Source organism: Ursus americanus, chromosome 17 (assembly GCF_024610735.1).
Source record: "Ursus americanus isolate L20-20 chromosome 17, mUrsAme1.1.p, whole genome shotgun sequence".
Taxonomy (NCBI): Eukaryota; Metazoa; Chordata; class Mammalia; order Carnivora; family Ursidae; genus Ursus; species Ursus americanus.
The window spans coordinates 8,344,738-8,364,138 of record NC_142143.1 but is presented as its reverse complement, the minus strand read 5'-3'; the positions used below and the strand labels follow the sequence as shown (position 1 = coordinate 8,364,138).

The 19,401-nt window shown below is 42.2% G+C and overlaps 1 protein-coding gene across 9 annotated transcripts in view; it reads left to right on the top strand.

The window, feature by feature from the left end:
- Positions 1-19,401, top strand: part of TNRC6B (trinucleotide repeat containing adaptor 6B) — a 241,799-nt gene that overhangs the window by 200,295 nt on the left and 22,103 nt on the right. For all 9 annotated transcript variants that reach the window (XM_087868691.1, XM_087868692.1, XM_045779447.2 and 6 more), the window contains 4 exons: positions 10,016-10,147; positions 10,417-10,512; positions 10,683-10,869; positions 17,065-17,202. In XM_087868691.1, the coding sequence (XP_087724817.1) occupies positions 10,016-10,147; positions 10,417-10,512; positions 10,683-10,869; positions 17,065-17,202 (553 nt within the window). The remainder of the gene's footprint in view (positions 1-10,015; positions 10,148-10,416; positions 10,513-10,682; positions 10,870-17,064; positions 17,203-19,401) is intronic.

Here is a 19,401-nt window from a genome sequence, read left to right as displayed (position 1 = left end):
GAAGCAGACTCCCCGCTGAGTTGGGAGCCCGATGTGAGCCTCCATCCCAGGACCCTGAGATCATGACCTGAGCTCAAGTCAGGTACTTAGCTGACTGAGCCACCCAGGTGCCTCCAGATCAAGATTTTCAGAACAAAATGTTACACTCATTTCTTTATTGTATCAACATACAGTTTTTGCATGAAAAGCATTATGATTATATTCCTTTTAGATGTCTCTATATTTTTCTAATAGTGTACTGATTGTTTTAATTGCATGTAAATGAAACTACTTTATAAATCCTGGTGTGTCAGCATTCTGAAGTTGGTTGCCCTTGAGGATTCACCTGCAGATAAACGGGAGAATAACCAGGTTCTGGGTTACTCTGAGAAGTTTTGAAGAGATGGGTGCTGAAATACTGACTAGGTGCTCTGGGAGGGGGGTTTAGAACAAATGAAGTGGCAGAGGCTTACACTTGGAGCAGCTCTGTGTTGTGGGGTATAGTCTTCTGGGAAACCTTTTGGGTCCATTTCTTAGTAGGAGATGTGTAGTGAGTTGTTTGCAAGGTATAGGGGAGAGATTTGTGCCACCAACTGTCACTCATACCTCTTTGTGAGAAAATGGGTCTGAGGAACAGTAGAAAAGCTGATGAGCCCGTTTAAGGATTCAGTGTGCGTGACTTAATCTCCTTAGAATGTTACTTCAGTGAACTAAGATAAAGAGCTATGAGTCTGTCCTATCCTATAAAAGGGGGTGGGACACCTGTTAGGGACAACGAATAGGTTGTAAAGATTTTGTTGCTGTTTTGTTTTTTGAAGTATCTTGTAAGACATGGGCTTAAAATATTCATTTGAAACCATATCCTATAGATTTCAAATTCTGTGTTTGGCACTGAGTCTGTAACTATCTTAGTAGGGGAGGAAATGTTCATCGCCCTGCCCTCTCATCTCCGTGGTCCTGCACCAGGGGTCTGGGAGTCCTCTTGTTGTCTCTCCTTCCTTGCCCCTCTCTCTAAAACTCCAATCATCCTCCAGACCCCAGGTAGCGGTCTGTCCTCTAGACAGAGCTGCTCCCGACTCCCCCAGCGCACCACAGTGGCTGTGTCTTCCTAACTCCCGGAGCACCCTCCAGCATGCCTGGTGTCAGGCCACGGTCCTGTGGTTATCAAACGTCTGCAGTGTACCTGGTGGGGGTGTTGGCCTTGCCAACACCAAGGAACTGCCATCTCCTGTCATACCCTCCTGGAGTTGGTGGGGATGATGGCAGAACAGTCAGCAAATAGGCAGCGTGATAAATGTTACATAGGAATGTTTAACACAGTTTAGGAACTAGGCAAGGCCTCGCACTAGGAGTGACATTTAAGCTGGGTCTTGAAGAATGAGTCAGAGTTTGCTGAGCACCTCCGGGTTAAAGGTGCCTTCTAAGCAGCACGAGCAGCTTGGACAAGGAGCAGTAATATCTGGAAGAACGTGGTATGTTTGGGAAAATGCAGTTGATTTAAATAATTAGTTTGAGCTTGTTGAAGCATATAGATGTTGTCTAGAGTGGAATAGGAAAAAACCAGTCAGGAAGTTTGGCACCAGTTTTGGAAAAGCTTTGTTTGCCTTGCGAAGGAGTTTGGACTTTGTCCCTTGTAACCGTTATCTGGGTTGCTACTTAAAAATACGGTTCCCGGGGGCGCCTGGGTGGCACAGCGGTTAAGCGTCTGCCTTCGGCTCAGGGCGTGATCCCGGCGTTCTGGGATCGAGCCCCGCATCAGGCTCCTCCGCTATGAGCCTGCTTCTTCCTCTCCCACTCCCCCTGCTTGTGTTCCCTCTCTCGCTGGCTGTCTCTATCTCTGTCAAATAAATAAATAAAATCTTAAAAAAAAAAAAAAATACGGTTCCCGGGTCTCCCCCAGTCTACTGAGACAGAATTTTGGGAGTTAGGGCCTAGTCACCCCCTGGTGATTTTTATCTGCACCCTAAAATTTAGCTGCTGCTGCCATAGATAATGTAGTATTGGGCAAGATTTTTCAGCTGAGTGGTAATGCAGGAAAACTTATGTTTTAGAAAAATAACATTGACAGAGATGTAGAGTACATGTTTGAATGGCACACATACTAGAGCAGAGGAGTCCGGGTAAGGCGGTGGCAGTGAGAATTCAGACGGTGTGAAGGTCCCAGATGACGTTTGTGTTGTGGAATACCCTGGTCTGTTTTCCAGTCTCTTCTTACTTGGCGTATCAGCAGCATCTGACGTAGTTGATCACGCCCTCCCTTCAGAAGCTTCATTCATTTGGCTTTGGACACCTTGTATAGTGGTTCTCCACCTGCCTTTCCTTGTCCATCTCCTTTGCAAGCTCCTCCTTATCTCCCCAATATTAAACCTCAGAGGGCCCCAGTCTGAGTCCTCTACCCTCTTCTCACCATCTGCAGTCACTGCTGGGTGATGTCGCCCAATCAGTGTCTCTAAATACTGACAGTTCCAAGAGTGTGTCTTCAGCCCAGATCTCTCTTCTCAATTCCACAGACTTCTGGGCATCTCTGTGAGGATGCCTTTCAGGCTCTTCAAGTCAACATGTCCAAAACAGAGCTTGTGATTTCATCCCATACTATTCTTCGAAAACATCCTCTTCCTCCAAGTAAATGGCACTCCCATCCTGCAGGCGCTCAGGCCACAGACCTCAGAGTTAGCGGGGAGTCCTGTCAGCTCACATTCAGTCCATCAACAAATCCCCCTTCAGAACCCTGTCCCGGATCTATTTCCTGTCACCTCCGATAACGTGACTCATGGCAGGCGACCACTGTTTCTCTCCCAGAAGTACCCTCCTGACTGGTCCCTCCCTGCTTTCTTCAGCACCTGCCTGCCTCCAGTGCCTTCTCCACCCAGCGTTCTGACGATCCTCTAAAACCACACGGTGCAGGGTGGCCCTTAGCCACCTGAGCATTTGAAATGTGACCGGTGGGGTGGAAGAACTGAAATTTTAATGTTAATTGACTTAAATTGCCACACCTCGTTGGTGGCTGCTGAACAGATACTGTAGATGGGAAGCTTTTCTAGCATCACAGAAAGTTAAGGGTAAGTCATGTTACCACTTTATCCTCACAGGGCTCCCTCTCTCACTGAGAATACAGAGCCAGCTCTTTACTGTGGGCTTTGATGCTCTTGGTGACCTCCCCACCCCAGACACCTGCCACTCTCCCTCCTGTTAGTTCTGGCCTCTCCAGTCAGCTCGCCCTAGGGCACCAAGCGTGTTCTGGAAGGCTCTTCTTTCAGACTGCCACAGGGCTCCATCTGTACTTCCTTCAGATCTCTGCTGCTGTGGCCCCTTCTCAGAGAGGCTCGCTCAGGCCGGGCTGTGTACAGTACAGCAGCACCACCACCGTCGCTGCCCCCCACCCCTGGTGTGTCCTAAGCTTCACAGTGGCCAAGGCTGTGTCTGCTTCGTTCACTGCTGCCTCCTGAACATCTACAACTGTGCAGGGCACGTATTTAGAGTAAATACATGTCGAGTCAGGGGAAGATGCATTTCAGAATGATTTAGAAAGTGGAATTGTTAGGAAAAGCACAGTTAACGTAGTCTAAGAGACATAGGGGCTGCCAGTCTCCTTATGACCAAAGTATCTGCTCTGTGTGGAAAAGAGAAGTATTTGTGTTCCACATTTCTGAGATTTGTTTCTTTTTTTTTTTTTTAAAGATTTTATTTATTTATTCGACAGAGATAGAGACAGCCAGCGAGAGAGGGAACACAAGCAAGGGGAGTGGGAGAGGAAGAAGCAGGCTCATAGCGGAGGAGCCCGATGTGGGGCTCGATCCCAGAACGCCGGGATCACACCCTGAGCCGAAGGCAGACGCTTAACCGCTGTGCCACCCAGGCGCCCCTGAGATTTGTTTCTTTAGCAAAACGTGGTTAACGTTTATTTGATGCATAATGGGGGCAGAATATTAAATAATGGAAACTTCAGTTTTTTTCCTCGCATTTCTATATTTTAAAAAATGAAGTTGGGTAGCTCTATTTTTTTTTTTTTTAAGTAAAGGCAATATAATAACCACACTGAAAGCTTGGATAATGGGGAAAAAATTCTTCCAGGAAACCCTGATTCAGATGCAATGACAGGGATTATTTTTACAAAATCCCCTATTCAGACTGTTCATGTACAGGCATGCTTTTCACATAATGACATTCGTGGTCACTATATCCTGCTGTTTTTGTTAACTTTGGGTCATACCTATATTTAGTCTTCCTGTTGATCATCCTTAATGAAGAAGGCATAATGTTCCATCAGGTAGATTTACTTTGATTTCCTGAAACATTCTCTTCCCCATTATTGGATATTAAATTGTTTCTGATTTTTCACTGTTATAAATAATGCAATAGAGAAACTATTATCCATAGATCTCTTTTTTAAAATATTTATTTATTTGAAGAGAGAGAGAGAGCATACATACAAGCAGGGGGGAGGGACTGAGGGAGAGGGAGAAGCAGACTCTCTGCTGATCAGGGAGCCTGAGTTGGCGCTCGATCCCAGAACTCTTAAGATCATGACCTGAGCTGAAGGCAGATGCTTAACCAGCTGAACCACCAGGCTCCCCATCCGTAGATTTTATATGCAGTCTTAGACATTGATCTGTGCCCACATTATTTCCAAACTTAGTTGCCCAGAATGAAATTTATGGGTCAAAGGACATGAACACTTAAATTTTTTAATAAGTAATATCAAATTTTATATCCATTTTAACTGCCTTATAAGGGCAGTCAGTATTTAATGTGAACATAGGAAGAAGACATTGAAACTCATCTTTAAGATTTGCTACAGATGTTCCAGGTCTTGGGTGTCTGCCTTGCCTTTTTCCTCCTGTTACTCAAATATTCAGAAAGTAACATACTCTACCAGGCTTTTGTCTTGCTTTAAATTGCTGTCATTTTGCACCTGCAGTGCTTCGTTAAATGCCATATTGACTCCAAGTAGATCTTCCCTTTCTCTAGCCCAGCTGGAGATTGAAGGGCTTTTAAGCCAGAATAATTAACTCCCTGCTACGGGAATGTGCAAACCTGCACTTTAATTACTCTCCAACCCAGGCATGAATAGCCATTTGCCAGGAGCCTCATGGTGCTTCTCTCTGGTCCTTTTGTATTCATTGGAGAAGGACAGTGCGTGTGTAGTCTGGGCAAGTGAAACGTTGGGCAAGGCTAGACAGGAAGTCCTTGAAGGTAACCTTTTTAGTCTTTATGACTGTCAATTTATGGCACATATGAGATGCTGGCATTCAAATTAAATTTAAAGAATAAAACACCTTGTGTTAGCATTTCTTTATAGTCTTTCCATATCTGTCTATCTTTAAACAGTATAGTTTGATTTTGGCTTTTTTTGAACTTTACAGAAACATGCAGTACGTAGCCTTCTCTGACTTTTTTCACTTGATAGTGTTTTTAAGATTTCCCCGTGTTGATTTGGGCAGTTGTGGTTCATACAGTGCTCTGTTATGTGAGTATACATCGGTTACTTACCTCTTCCACTACCAGTAGACATTTGGGTAGTTTCCAGATTGCTGCTATTATGAGCAGTGCTGCTATAAATATTCCTATACTTGTCGCCCAGGATGAATTTGTTTCCTAGGGTGCTGCTGGATCATACGCATGTTTTACTTTGAATGGTGGTTTCTTTAGCTAATTTCAAGGGATAGGAATATTGGAGGTGGTGGGACGCATGGGCTCTTGGCAAAGAATGGCATACATTCTCAAGACTGAACAGAAATGGGTTGATCAAGAGACTAGCTGATTTGTTCAGTAGAGCTTTTAAAACTGAGCAGAGAAGTGGGAAGAAAGGAAGGCTCAGACAATGGCTGTTTATTTTGGAGGGCAGCAGGTTGGAAAACAAAATAAGCAGAGTAGATTTCCCATGAATCATAGAGTCCTTTCCCTTTGGAAAGGAAATTAGAAACAATGCTGATGGCCTAGGAGCAGCACTGTCTCGTAGAAATATAGCACAAACCACATAATATAAAGTTTTTGGTAGCCATGTTTAAAAAGACAAATAGGTATAATTCATTTAATAATATATACATTCTTTAACCCAGTGTATCTAAATTATCATTTCAACCTGTAATCAGTGCTTAAAGATTATTATTGAAATGTTTACTTTTTTTTTTTTTTAATGCCAAGTCTCTCATGCTGGCCATAAAACTGGTACAGAGGCACAGTGCACAGGAGTGGTATGTTCACTCTGAGCTCACATCTGCTAGGCTTCCAACTATCAAAATAGAAAATCAAACAAGTGTTGTCATTGGTTGGCAACCTTCAGCATCTCTTAGAGAGTAGAGAGGAAACAGCTGGGAGAACTGTTACTTTAATCCAAAATACTTCCCAAAATGACAGCATTGATAGGTTAAGTGAAAGTGGCTGAGATCTTAGAAGAAAATGAGTTGGTGAGCCCCGGACAGGAAACTTGAACTTAGATGTTTCTAGACTAGAAAGTATCAAAGGAAAGGTAGGCAGGTATTCTTGAGAATGTGGCAGAGAGGGTGACTCAGAAGCATTAATTTAACTTTAACTGTTATGCTAAAGAAAGATACAGTGGGAAGACCCAGCAGGTCTTCTGATGAAAGCTTTCTGATGACTCAGATTTTAAAGGGGTGTTTTCAAAAGTTGGAAAGTAAGGGTAGCAAGCAGGGATGAATATGTGTAAGAGTTGTGTTGGGGGATTGCAACATAAAATAAACAGACTTGCAAAACAACAGGCAGCTTGAAAGAGCCTTCAGAGTTTGGTTTGGTACAGTTCTGGTGACTGGGAAAAGAATGATTGCTTTGGACTACTTGTATTTGTATGAAATGATTAAATGGAAATTAAGTTAAATTAAGTGAAAATAAAATTTTTACTGCTTTTGTCTTCTCCATTAAGAACAAAGATGTTCAACCAAAACGGTTAAGACAAATTAAATCCTACAACAGAGAAAGAATTTGTGAAAAGAATTGCCGAGCCCTTCTGTGATCTTTGAGGAAGTCTGGGGATCTTCAAGGGGAGTTTAATAATGACAACTCCTCTTTCTTGCACAAATCCTGAATTTTTAAGACAAGATGAACGCATGTGGGGTCAGAATATCCCCTTTACTACTGAGAAAGCTGATCTTGGAGAATGTGAGCTTCCTAATACTGAATTACAAACTTAGCCAGCAGAAACTGGAATGGGGCAACCCTCCCTATAGGTTTGCTGCCAGAAAGAAAGGGCAGGAGGCCCAGAGTGCTATGAGCAAGGTGGGCACCCCTCCCTGACAAGGAAGTGAGGAGAATGGGGAAGTTTTTAAAATAGTTTTTGAAACAATAAGGGAAGTGGCTTAGACTGATGAACTTGGTGCCAATCCTAGGCAAGATTCTAGACTAGATAGCAGAATTACGGCTTTGTGAGCACCTTTGATAGGAAATCAAGAATCATAAATTTGCTAACAAGTCTTAACTGATTTTTTTTATTAATTAGTTTAAAAATCTTGGATTATAAGAATGATACAGTTGTTGTCAAAACTCTCTATTTTGACAAGCCGTTTGACAAGCTCTCTCTTTGTTTTAGACAAGATGTATAAATATAAGTTAAATGCTAAAACAGTTGTGTGGATTAGTAAATGATTGGCTGTTCCCAGCCCAATCACTGTCGGTTGGAAGGAAGTTTTTACTGACATGCTGCTAGATTATCCTTGGCTCTATCAAGTTCAAGATTCCCATCAATGGCCAGATAGGGAAACACAAACTGGGAATAAGTGGAATAATAGGTTAGAAAAGAATTTGGTGGAGTGACTGTTAGTAAGTTAAAATATAATATTCATGGGGTACCTGGCTGGCTTATTTGGTGAAGTATGCAACTCTTGATCTCAGGGTTATGAGTTCTAGCCCCACACTGGGTGTAGAAATTACTTTAAAAAAAATTTAAATCTGAGGCTTCTGGATGGCTCAGTCATTTAAGCATCCAACTCTTGATTTCAGCTCAGTTCATGATCTCAGGGTCCTGAGATTGAGCCCCTAGTCAGGCTCTGTGCTGGGCTTAGAGCCTGCCTAAGATTCTCTCTCTCCGGGACACCTGCGTGGCTCATTCGGTTAAGCATCTGCCATCGGCTCAGGTCATGATCTCAGAGTCCTGGGATCGGGTCCCACATCGGGCTCTTTGCTCAGCCGGGAGCCTGCTTCTCCCTCTGCCTCCTGCTCCCCCTGCTTGTGCTCTTTCTCTGTCTCTCTTTCTTTCTGTTGATACCTGACAAAAAAGTAAATTAATAAAATCTTCTAAAAAAATTCTCTCCCCTCCCCCTCCCCCTTGTGCTCACTTGCTCTCTCAAAAAAATTAAATCTTTTAAAAAATTAAATCTTAATAAAATATATTCATTCATTTAATAGCTATTTATCAAGCATCTACTATGTGCCAGGCACATAAAGGTAAGATCCTAAGATCAAATCATAAATTAATACAGTTCAACTCAGCTGCTTAAGTACTACATAGGAGAGCAAAACCTATTTTAAAATATTGTAGACTTTAATTGACAGTAAGCTTAGTGTGTGAGTTGGGAGTTAGGCATTGTTAATAGAAGTCTGGCTTTTAACAGAATGGTTAGTGATGGCCTGGTCTACTTGGTACTTGACTGTTCTAGAAAATGGCTTTCTGTTCTGGGCTCTGCATTGAGAAACTGGATGAAACACGCATGAAAGAACTGATCATCTTTAGTCTGAAGATGAGACACAAAGAACTGTAATTGTCTCTAGACATTTGAAGAGCCATCCCTGTGGAATAATATGAGCATTTATTGAAGTGCATTTCTAAGCCTTGGATGTGGATTAACTCACAACATGCTCAATCACTAAAGTTAATATTATTATTCTAATTTTGGAGATAAGGAAAATGAGGCTTAGGAGGACTAAGTAAGTCGTTTGCCCCAAGTCACACACCTTAGAAATGGCAGCCCATGCAGTCTGCCTCCAGGACTAAACACTGGACCAGTGTGTGACTTGCCACACATGGAGGATGAAGTTTGTTCTCTGTGGTATCAGCTGATTCAATGGGTTCAGAGAATAAAAATGCTGGGAAACTCATTTCAGCTTAGTGAAAACATCTTAGACCAGCAGTCCAAAGGTGGAAGGGAGTCTTTTCCCTGTCTGTTCTACAGCCCAGCCTAGTTCACTCCTGAAAACCATGGAGACGGAACAGGTTGAGTCCTTTGACCTTTTAGGCTCCTTTGCTCTGCCTCTGCGACTCCGAGTGTTTGGTATGAGAAGTCATGAATTGAAACTCCAGTGTCTCTTACTTACAGGTTAATATATATTTCGTATTTGTATAACAGAAATACTTCGTTTAGGCATTTATTTATTAGCTTTATGAAGTTTGATATATTTTGTTTCCATTTCCAGTAAGAATTTCTCAGGCAAAAGTCATATTGTCATTAAAACGTTCTGTCTTGCAGAAGTCTTCCAATTGTAAATTCATAATTTTTATTGTAGAAAAATTGGAGAGCCTAAGAAGAAAATTTAAAAGCTCTTTTTCTAAAAAAAAGATTTTATCTTGGGGCAACTGGGTGGCTCAGTTGGTTAAGCACCTGCCTTTGGTTCAGGTCATGATCCCAGGATCCTGAGATCTAGCCCCGCATCCAGCTCCCTACTCAGCCAGGGAGTCTGCTTCTTCCTCTCCCTCTGCCTGCTGCTCCCCCTGCTTGTGCTCTCTCTCTCTCTCTCTCTCTGTCAGATGAGTAAATAAAATCTTTTAAAAAATTAAAAAATAAAATATTTTATATTTAAGTAATCTCTACCAACGTGGGGCTCGAACTCGCAACCCCCAAGATCAAGAGTTGCATGCTCCACTGGCTGAGCCAGCCAGGTGCCCCTAAAAGCTCTTCTAATCTCACCGCTCAGAGATAACCATTGTTAACTTTAATGTATTTCTCCCGATCATTTAATATTTTTCACAAATATTTTTCACGAAAAACCACTGATGCTTGCTTTAGACCTATTAAGACCTTTTTACAGGGAAAAAAAATGTTTAATTTTGGTAAGCTCTAAAAGCTGCATCTTTTTTTTTTCTTGCTAGGTTTCTGCCTCAATGCTCAAGCAGTTTCCCAACAGTGGCCTGAATCCAGGTCTTTTCAATGTGGGGCCCCAGTTATCTCCTCAACAAATTGCCATGCTGAGCCAGCTTCCACAAATTCCCCAGTTTCAGTTGGTGAGTAGCAGATTTTCCTCCTATAGCTAAAAAAAAAAAAAAAAGGTTATTTGGTTTTTATTTTCCTTTAACTTTGATTTGCATGCATGCTTCAGGGTTAATGTATCAGCTCAGCTGGAGGTAGATGTGACCAGTAGACCAGGGACTGGGTGGTCTTTCCCTCCTAGACGCTTGATTCAGCCACGCACTTCAGTGCACGACCCCCTCGAGCGTCTCAGTAAGTCCAGCTTAGGAAACTCTGCTCCTCTCTCTCCTCCCCCGTTTTGTAGGCATGTCAGCTTCTCCTGCAGCAGCAGCAACAGCAGCAGTTGCTGCAGAACCAGAGGAAGCTTTCTCAAGCTGTGCGCCAGCAGCAAGAGCAACAGGTACGCGGGATTGGAAGGGTCCCTCTAGTGCTCTGTGTGAGGACTGCAGGCCTGCCCTCTGAGAGCAAAAACATGAGCCACATGCAGTCTTTTCTGGGAGGTTCAGGGTGTTCGCTTATCATGTGTCCGTCTTCCCTCCGGTCCGCTTCGCTCTGGCTCCTGGCCTCCAGCTGGCTCGGATGGTGAGCGCTCTCCAGCAGCAGCAGCAGCAGCAGCAGCAGAGGCAGCCTGGCATGAAGCATTCGCCCTCTCATCCCGTTGGGCCCAAGCCACATCTGGACAACATGGTACCCAACGCTCTGAATGTGGGGCTCCCAGACCTTCAAACCAAAGGGCCAATACCTGGATATGGTTCTGGTAAGTGGTCATTAGTGAAAATCACCTTTAAAAAAATCCACCAGTCGTGTGCGGAGCCTCTGGTAGAGATCAGTCCTTCGTGACCCGCTGTTTGCACAGCAACCACACAAGAGAGAGAAATATGCTTGTCCCTGTGTTACAGCTGCTATCCTAGAGTTTTGATGGTTTTCCAAAGCTGATGACACGATTAGTAAATCGCAGAGCTGTGCCTCCAACTTCTCTGGGTCCAAGGGAGTCCTTTACTATTCAGGAATGGCAACCTGCTTCTGCCACCAGGAATTTTTAAAAGCCAGTTAAAAGATTTGTACGCACTCTGAGTGCCACCTGAGTCTGAAGTTATAATCTGTTAAAAATATGTACAAGCTGAGGTGTTTAGCTCTACTGATGAAATTTCCTTCTTATGGAAAAATGGAGAACTAAAATGAAGCTTATGAGGCAAACTGATAAAATTCTTCTGATATTAGTATTTCATCTGATTTAAATAGAATTAGCACAAGTAAGGTTATACCTTTGACATTCATCAGGAATTTGTTGGCAGGCAAATGGTAGCTCTTTCAGACCCGGGGAACATGTTGTAAGCAGAATCCAATCAGTGAGGCAACAGTGACTTAAAAATAAAATGTAAAAATTAAAAAGGTACCACACACCACAGTGGATTTCTTCTCAGAATGACAAAAATTAGGGTTTTATTTTGGCAAAGAAGTTACTGTTCTGTTCAAACTCAAAAATAAGAGTTGGGGAGACCTGAAACCCATGCTCCTAGGGAAAAAAAGTGACCCTGGATACATGGCCCAGCTCTCTGCTCTAGTTCTGTGGGGTGCCCACTGGGCTGGGGTGCCCACTTCCTGCTGGGGTGTCCACATGCAGAGAGGAGCAGAGACTTCAACGATGCCTTGATCCTGATCCTGGATAGTTTTAAGGGAAGTAATTTCTAGATCCACCAATGGCACTGTTTCTTTAAAATGATCTGCCTGAGAACTGAAATTCAAAATAACCTTTCTTCCACTTGATGTAAAAGAAGAGCAAACTCTCCACCATCTCTTGTCCTGCTAAGGCATGCCCATCTTGGGTGTAGAAATCCACGGTGCTAAGCAAGGGGGAAGCCTCCCGTAATGACTAATGACGGTGTCATTAACTCTGTATTTCCAGGCTTCACCTTCTTAATCATGTTTTCTGTTAAGGATGAAACTTGCCATAAGAACCTGGGTATTTGGGGGTGTGTCCAGTTATTGTGAATTTAGACACCACATATGATAATAAAGGAGGGAGCTTTCCTTCTTCCATCCCCTTTTGTCAGAGAGTGCATGGTTCTCAAAGTAGAGTCCAGTCGTACAAAGCAAAGTGAACATCTGGAAGCCCCCGGCGGCTTTTCCACGGGTGCGAATGCACTGTTCTTTTTAGCTCTTCTCAGTACTCATCCCCTAGGGGCATGTCTCAGGTGGAAAGAAAAGTATTTTCGAACAACTTGAGCAACATTTAGTGACAGACACTCTTAAATACACATTTTTCACAATTTATCAGGTAAAACCTGTGAATGGACCTTTTATGTGCCTTTCTTTAGGCTGGGTGTACATTGGTCAATTAGTTGTTAAAAACCTAACATTGTGATGTATTTATTCCAGTGACAGTTCTTACAATGTCTTTAATATTTTCTGCCTTTTGTTTAAAAGTAAAATTACAGGGAGGTGAGGGGAAAAGTAAAATTGTATGCTGGCTGTGAATCTGTTCGTTTTTAGCAGCATACCTTCTCATTTATCAAATATATCGAAAATTTTTTATCATAATGTCTTATTAAATTAATGGTGTGATTTCTGATTATTGTACTGGAGGCACAACTTTCCCTGATGGCTGAAGGATCAGAGTTCAATATACATACATACATACACTGAAGAAATGGCATGTTTTTTATAATACTCTTTCAAAGTAACTTATAAATTTAACTGTGCATTATATTCCAAATTAAGTAAGGAGAAAACCATGCTGACTTGCTAATTTATTTCCATTTGGTAACTTATGAAACAGTAGCTAAATTTTATTAGGTCTTTATCATATTAATTGTAATTGTAATTACTTACGATCTGCCTTACAAGATGCATTTTGCAATTTATTTCACAGTTTAAAATGTCCTTAATTCCTCAATATTATGACATTAATTTGAATTGAAAAATACATTTTGGGACTGAAGGTAAATCCGATTTGGCTGCCTGTTTTGAATAAACTATAGCTATAAGATTTTGATGAAAATGTATTTAATGCATAAATTTTTTTTCAAAAAATATATAGCAAAGATGTGATAAAATGAGTAGTATTTCAATTTTCCTGCTGCTGAATATTAAACTAAAAAGACAGCTGTAGGTAAAAGAGGAGCAAGAATAATTAAAAGTCTCTTAGTAAGTCCTAATAAAGGCTCTTTTGGTATATTTTCTCAAAATTAAAAAGTTGAATGAGTTTAAAGACTGCTTAACTGATCCTTGACTGATTGTTTTTATAAAATAGATGGTTTCTCATTCTCTGCTTTTAGCAGAATTGAAAATAGACCTAACTGAATTGTCTGGGGATGGTGACCTATCTAAATATGATGTTTTAGCATCTATGTTATTGAGCTGGGGGGAAGGGAATATAGCCTAAGCGCGAATTCACAGAAATAGGTGATGTTATAACAAGACTCCTTCTTTTCCTATCTAAATACTTATATAAGATTTCTGGTGCTTTTTGTCTATTGGAATTTAAAAAATAGGAGTAGTGTGAACTCCATCTCATATCTCTCATTCATAGATATCTAAACCAATCGAGAAGTAAAGTCCCTCGTCTTATTAGAAAGTGTCCCAGGGCGCCTTGGTGGCTCAGTCGGTTGGGCGTCTGACTCTTGATCTCATCTCAGGTCTTGATCTCAGGGTGGTGAGTTCAAGCCCCGAGTTGGGCTCCATGCTGAGTATGGAGCCTACTTAAAAAAAGAAAAAGAAAATGTACTTCCAATAAAATTTTACTTTTCGTGTTTAAAATTTATCAAAATTTGGGGGCACCTGGCTGACTCAGTCAAGCATGCGACTCTTGATCTCAGGGTTGTAAGTTTGAGTCTCATGTTGGGTAGAGATTACTTTAAAAAAAAGTGTGTTAAATGGGTAACTGTGGGTGACTTGTTTCTTTTATAATGTATTTTTATTATAAAAGCACTGATTTGTTTTTTAATCTATAATAAAAGGAAAAGTGGGAAAGAAAGACCTAATACAGACAATGAGCGTGAAAGAGGAAATCCCAGTTTCCTCAAGGAGGTGACAGTGAGCCAAGTGGTAATGATGTATAAATAGACAGTGAAACAGCATGTGTGGCAAAGAAAGTAATTCTGGCCAGGACAGATAAGGGAGGCCAAGGGCTGGATTTATAGGAATGATAAGATAGGTAAAAGGGATGTACTGGGGAAATGAATCTCTGGGAGAGCAAGGGGCATGTCTTGTTTCTGTTTGTCCCTCAGCTCCTCACAGAGCCTGCCACAGATGAGGCTTTCCATGAGTGGGCACTGAACTGAACTAAAGCATTGTTTAATTTGAGTTCAAGTTCTGTGTTAGTGAGCTGGAGAATTACAGGGAGGCCACTTGGTGGACCAAGGAAGTGTGGTTTGGTGAAATAGCAAGTACAAAAAGGTCCGTGCTTTGCTGGGCTTTGAGGTGTGGCAGCTCACAGATAGTGTGTGCCAGTTACTACGGGGCATCGAAGAAAGACACAGAACCATGTACAACCTTGCACTGATTCTTCCTCTCCTGGTTGGGTTCAGAGGTTAAACCTTTCAAGGCAGTTTTATCTCCTGTTCTCCTCACACCCCTCCAGGTGTTTCCTTACCAAACTTTGCTACTTAGTTACGATGCTGCCCTGCTTTGGTATTTGATCTCCCACCAACAACTGAGCCAGCCAGGCACCCCTATCCTATGGTTTTTAAAGCAGTTTCACGTGAAAACAGGGGGATGCCTGGGTGGCTGAGTCAGTTAAGCGTCTGCCTTGGGCTCAGGTCATGATCTCAGGGTCCTGGGACCGAGCCCCACATCAGGCTCCCTGCTCAGCGGGGAGCCTGCCTCTCCCTCTGCCATTCCCCCTGCTTTGTGCTCTCTCTCTTTCTGTCAAATAAATGAATGGAATCTTAAAAAAAAAAAAAAAAGAAAGAAAAAAAAGAAAAGAAAAAAATGTGTAAGGAGTGGTTCTTTATCTTCTTACTAATACTCACGTTCTTCTTTCTAATTTTCCCCAGAATCCTAGGTTTTTCTCAAAAGCTCTTCCTCCATGATTGGAACCAAGCTTTCAAATAGCCTGGAATCCAAGCACCTTGGGCTGGTTTTCTGTCAAAGGTAGAGGTGCTACTTGCCTAAGGAGCAACCCACTTGGGCCATTAAAGCTTCTGTCAGAGAAAGCCCTTACTCCTTTCAAACCTGCTGTCCTCCAGTCTCATTTCATTTCAACTACATAGGAGAAAAGAAAATACCTTAACCTCTTCTTTTTAAAAAAATCATTTAATTTGAAATATTTCCAGCTCATTCCAGGAATTTCTGCTCCTGGCCCCCACCCTCTAGGTAATCACAGGGACTAGTAAAGTTGCTTACAAACAGTGTGAAGGAGCAGTGTTCTTTATATTAATAGCAATATTTTAAATATAGGTCAAGGTGTTAGAAATGATTTGAACTGGATTTATTATGCATTTATAAAACTGTCTCTGGCAACTCAGAAGCACAGGGAGAAAACGTGACCTGGGCCGTCATGGGCTTTGGATACATGGAACCTCAGAGCCATTGAGGTACCACCAGATGGTCGGAGAGTCAAGTGGGTACAGCGAGGAGTCTGGCCTGGCTGGAGTGGCACATCTTCTCAAATAACAGTAGACGGGCTTTTGACTCCTACAGCCACCTGAGCTTTGGGACCCCTGCTCACCTCCCTGGGATGGCTGTTCTACACTCACTGCAGTCCATCCTCATTTTTACTCAGGCTATTCATTGTTCTTCCCCTCCTCTGTTTCATTCATTTGTTTTAGTGCTTTATTTTCCCTTTTTTTTTTTTTTTTTTACGTTAAGTACATTCTGACCCACAGTGGATGGTGGGACCTGTGAAACCCCCATCAGCAGGCCTCTCATACAGGATCTCACCCGTCCAGCCCTGTGCAGTGGAAAGACATGACCCACCTACATTCCTGCTAAAAGCCTGACACCCGAGGCTTACCTGGGGCTCATGGCAAGTAAACTCTGAACCTCTCCGTCATTGTCTATTCGAGCTTGGGGGTCTTCATCATTGCATAAAGATTTCTTTCAAATTGATCTCTTACATTTTGCCTTGACCTCCATGTACCCCATTCTTACACTGCCAATTTCTTTTTCTAAAATACAAACTTTAAAAAAAAATTTACTTGCTTTTAGTAATCTCTACACCCAACGTGGGGCTCAAACTCACGACCCCGAGATCAAGAGTCACTTGCTCTTCCAACTGAATCAGCCAGGCGCTCCCTAAAATACAAACTTAGTTATCTCTTTCTTTCACTTGTTAAAAAACTGCTTTTTCTCCTGTCTTAGAGAAAAAGGCCCAAAGTCCTTGGCTTGATACCCAAAGAACCCTACACAACATGACTCCTCATTTCTCCCCCATCTCCTGTCCCTCAACCTCACTTCATCCATGGTTAACCAAGCACTGGAGTCACACTGAGCTCCCCACTCCCTAAATGTACTGGATTGTCATCAGTCAGAGCTTTGTACTTGGTATCCTTGACTTACTCTCATACCTGCCATCAGCTCTAAATCAAATGTCCCTTCTTCTGCAAAGCCTTTCTTCCCCCAGACACCCTCACCACACCTCGTGGCTGTTGTTCTACCATATTAGTTTGATGTGTGGAGATTGCTCTCTGACTTGGCAAATTCCTGGCTCCAGGATTCTGCTGGCACAGGTGTTAGCTAAATGAATAGGTGAAGGCACAGGTGCACTGAGATGTTCTCAGTGAGGTGGCAGTCCTGCATCTTGTCATACCTGCACAGAGTCATTGGTTTCTTTAGCAGGCAAGAGCCAAGATGAGCGTTCTGAATCAAAATCTGTTTCTGAATGAAGAAACTTCTTGTGAATTAGTCTTTAAATGACAAATGAAGCTATCATTTAGTTGGTTCTACCTCAGATCTCTTGGTTGCTGATACTAGAAATATATAGGAAGTTGTAAAATGTTCTCTGTTTTAGGCTTCAGCTCTGGCGGCATGGACTATGGCATGGTTGGTGGGAAGGAGGCTGGAACAGAGTCTCGCTTTAAGCAGTGGACCTCCATGATGGAGGGACTGCCCTCTGTAGCCACACAGGAAGCCAATATGCACAAAAATGGTAAGAGCAAGCAAAGCCTTACAAGTTGGAACTGTATGACCCACACAGGCCTTGATGATGTATCCTGTAAAATTATATTAAAGCACAAATCTTCAGCTTTTTCTTAATCTCTTCATTTTTTTCCTCCAAATCCTGTGGTCACCTATGAAGAGAGTAAGATTGGGGTTGTGTATATTTCAAATTATAAGAAGCTTAAAATGCCGGTTGTAATTAATGGGGGCAAAATTTCCCACCTGTAATGGGATTGAGAGCAGTAGCAGTGAACTTGAGTACCCATTAGGATGAAATCCTAATATATTGGCTGAGAAAATAGAACCCATTTTTTTGAGGTGTAAGAGATCGCAACAAATACATATCATGTTGATTATTCAAACCCTTTAGTCTCCAAAAGATAGATGACTAATAGTACATGAGATTATGAGATTTGAACTTTCCACAAAGCTTTCTTGTTCTCTTTTTTTTTTTTTAGCTTTCTTGTTCTTAATGAATTATAGTGTCTGCGGGACAGCAGCTGAGGGGCATTGCAGGCTTTGATTGTGAACGGTGGGCCCTTCATTTCCATCATTCTCTGTAAATATTTCTCCGTGTCCGTATAAAACAGATAAAAGGTCTTAGAATCTTCCTTCAGCCTCTGTTTCAATGTTTATTTCATTGGACAGTAATTCAACCGAACTTAACTGTAGCCTTGAGAACCAAGTATAACCGGGTGTTAGGCTGGTCCTGCCGCAGTTTCCTGGCAGACCTTAGCCCCACAGGTGTGAAAACTTTCAGGGTTCCTTTATAAACCACTCATGAATGTGTCTGAGAGATGGTAAAATGGCCACATGGAGCTCTTCCCTGCTATCCCTAAGCACTATCATTTGATTTCATGCCACAAAATCAAGAATGATTTATTGAAACTATAAAATCTATCCCTAGCCTGAATAATTCAAGCCCAGCATTTGTAGCTGTGGGCACTTACCCTGCTTCTTTAGGCTGGTGATTCCTCAGGTCCCCTTGTCCCCGAAGACATGATAGGTCATGATCACAAATACGAAGTGTCATGAGAGAGGATATCTTGAAGCGAAAATATCCGCTTGCCTTTCCAGAGCGTATAGACACTGTGTTCCCCATTTCCTTAGCAATCCCCACAGCAATTGAGCTTTTCATTTCCTACGACTTCACTGAAATGTGCCCTTGAGTCAGATTTCTGTCCCTGGCTCCGGAAACGCAAATGACTTCTTAGCCGAGCGTGGAGGTGGTTTTGATAATACTCCTGCTGGGCCAACCCAAGCAGATTACTTTAATCAATATTTATGCAAATATTTTAATACATCATCCTGGCAATGATTTTATCTGTTTATAAACAGCATCCTAAGGGTAGATCAGGTGACACAATGCAGCATGTAAAATTCATTTGAGAAATAAGTAGGGTGGTATCTCACAGAGGCCCACAATTTTTATTTAAAATGAAGATGATTTTTTGTTAGGTTAGGAGAACTTTAAGCTTTTAATGTTCTTCCTGCCCCATAGCATCTAAAATGCATTAAAGGGGCACAGACAGAACTGCTGAAATGCTCTCAGGAAGACAGTTACAAAGGATTGGCTGTTCTTCGTGTGTGTGGGGCCACGGGTCTCAGAGCTGCAGAGCTCCCTGCTGATCTTGTGCTGGCAGAGACCCTAGGCGGGAATTCCATCTCATTGCTTTGGAATTCAAAGCAATGGCAGATGCTTTTCTCTCTAATGGGCTCGCTCTATTTACACTGCTGCTTCCAGCTTACCGAGGTCTGCTCAGCCCTAAAGAGCTTGGGGGTTGGGAGCATCAGTACAAGTGTCGTGAGAACACTGCCTGTGCACTGCAGATTGTATAGTATTTTTCCTGTTTCTCATTCTTGAGTCATTAGTATAGAAACTGGGGATAATGGTATGATTCGTCGTTGATGAAAGTTTCATCAGTTTCTTAAGACCACGGAATTTTAAAACTGAAAGGAAGCTTCAAGGATGAGAACAGTGCAACAGTGCTGTGTGCCTCAGTGAGAACCCAAGAGGCTCAGGAAGGTGAAATGGATCATTCCTACTCATTCTGCTTGTGAATTAGATACTGGCTCTCCAAGGCAACCTCTCGTTCCAGCAGTTTTTTTGTTTGTTTGTTTGTCTGGGGTTTGTTTTTTTTTTTTTTTACTGCATAAACATAGGAATACTGTTTTTTGTTGAATAAGA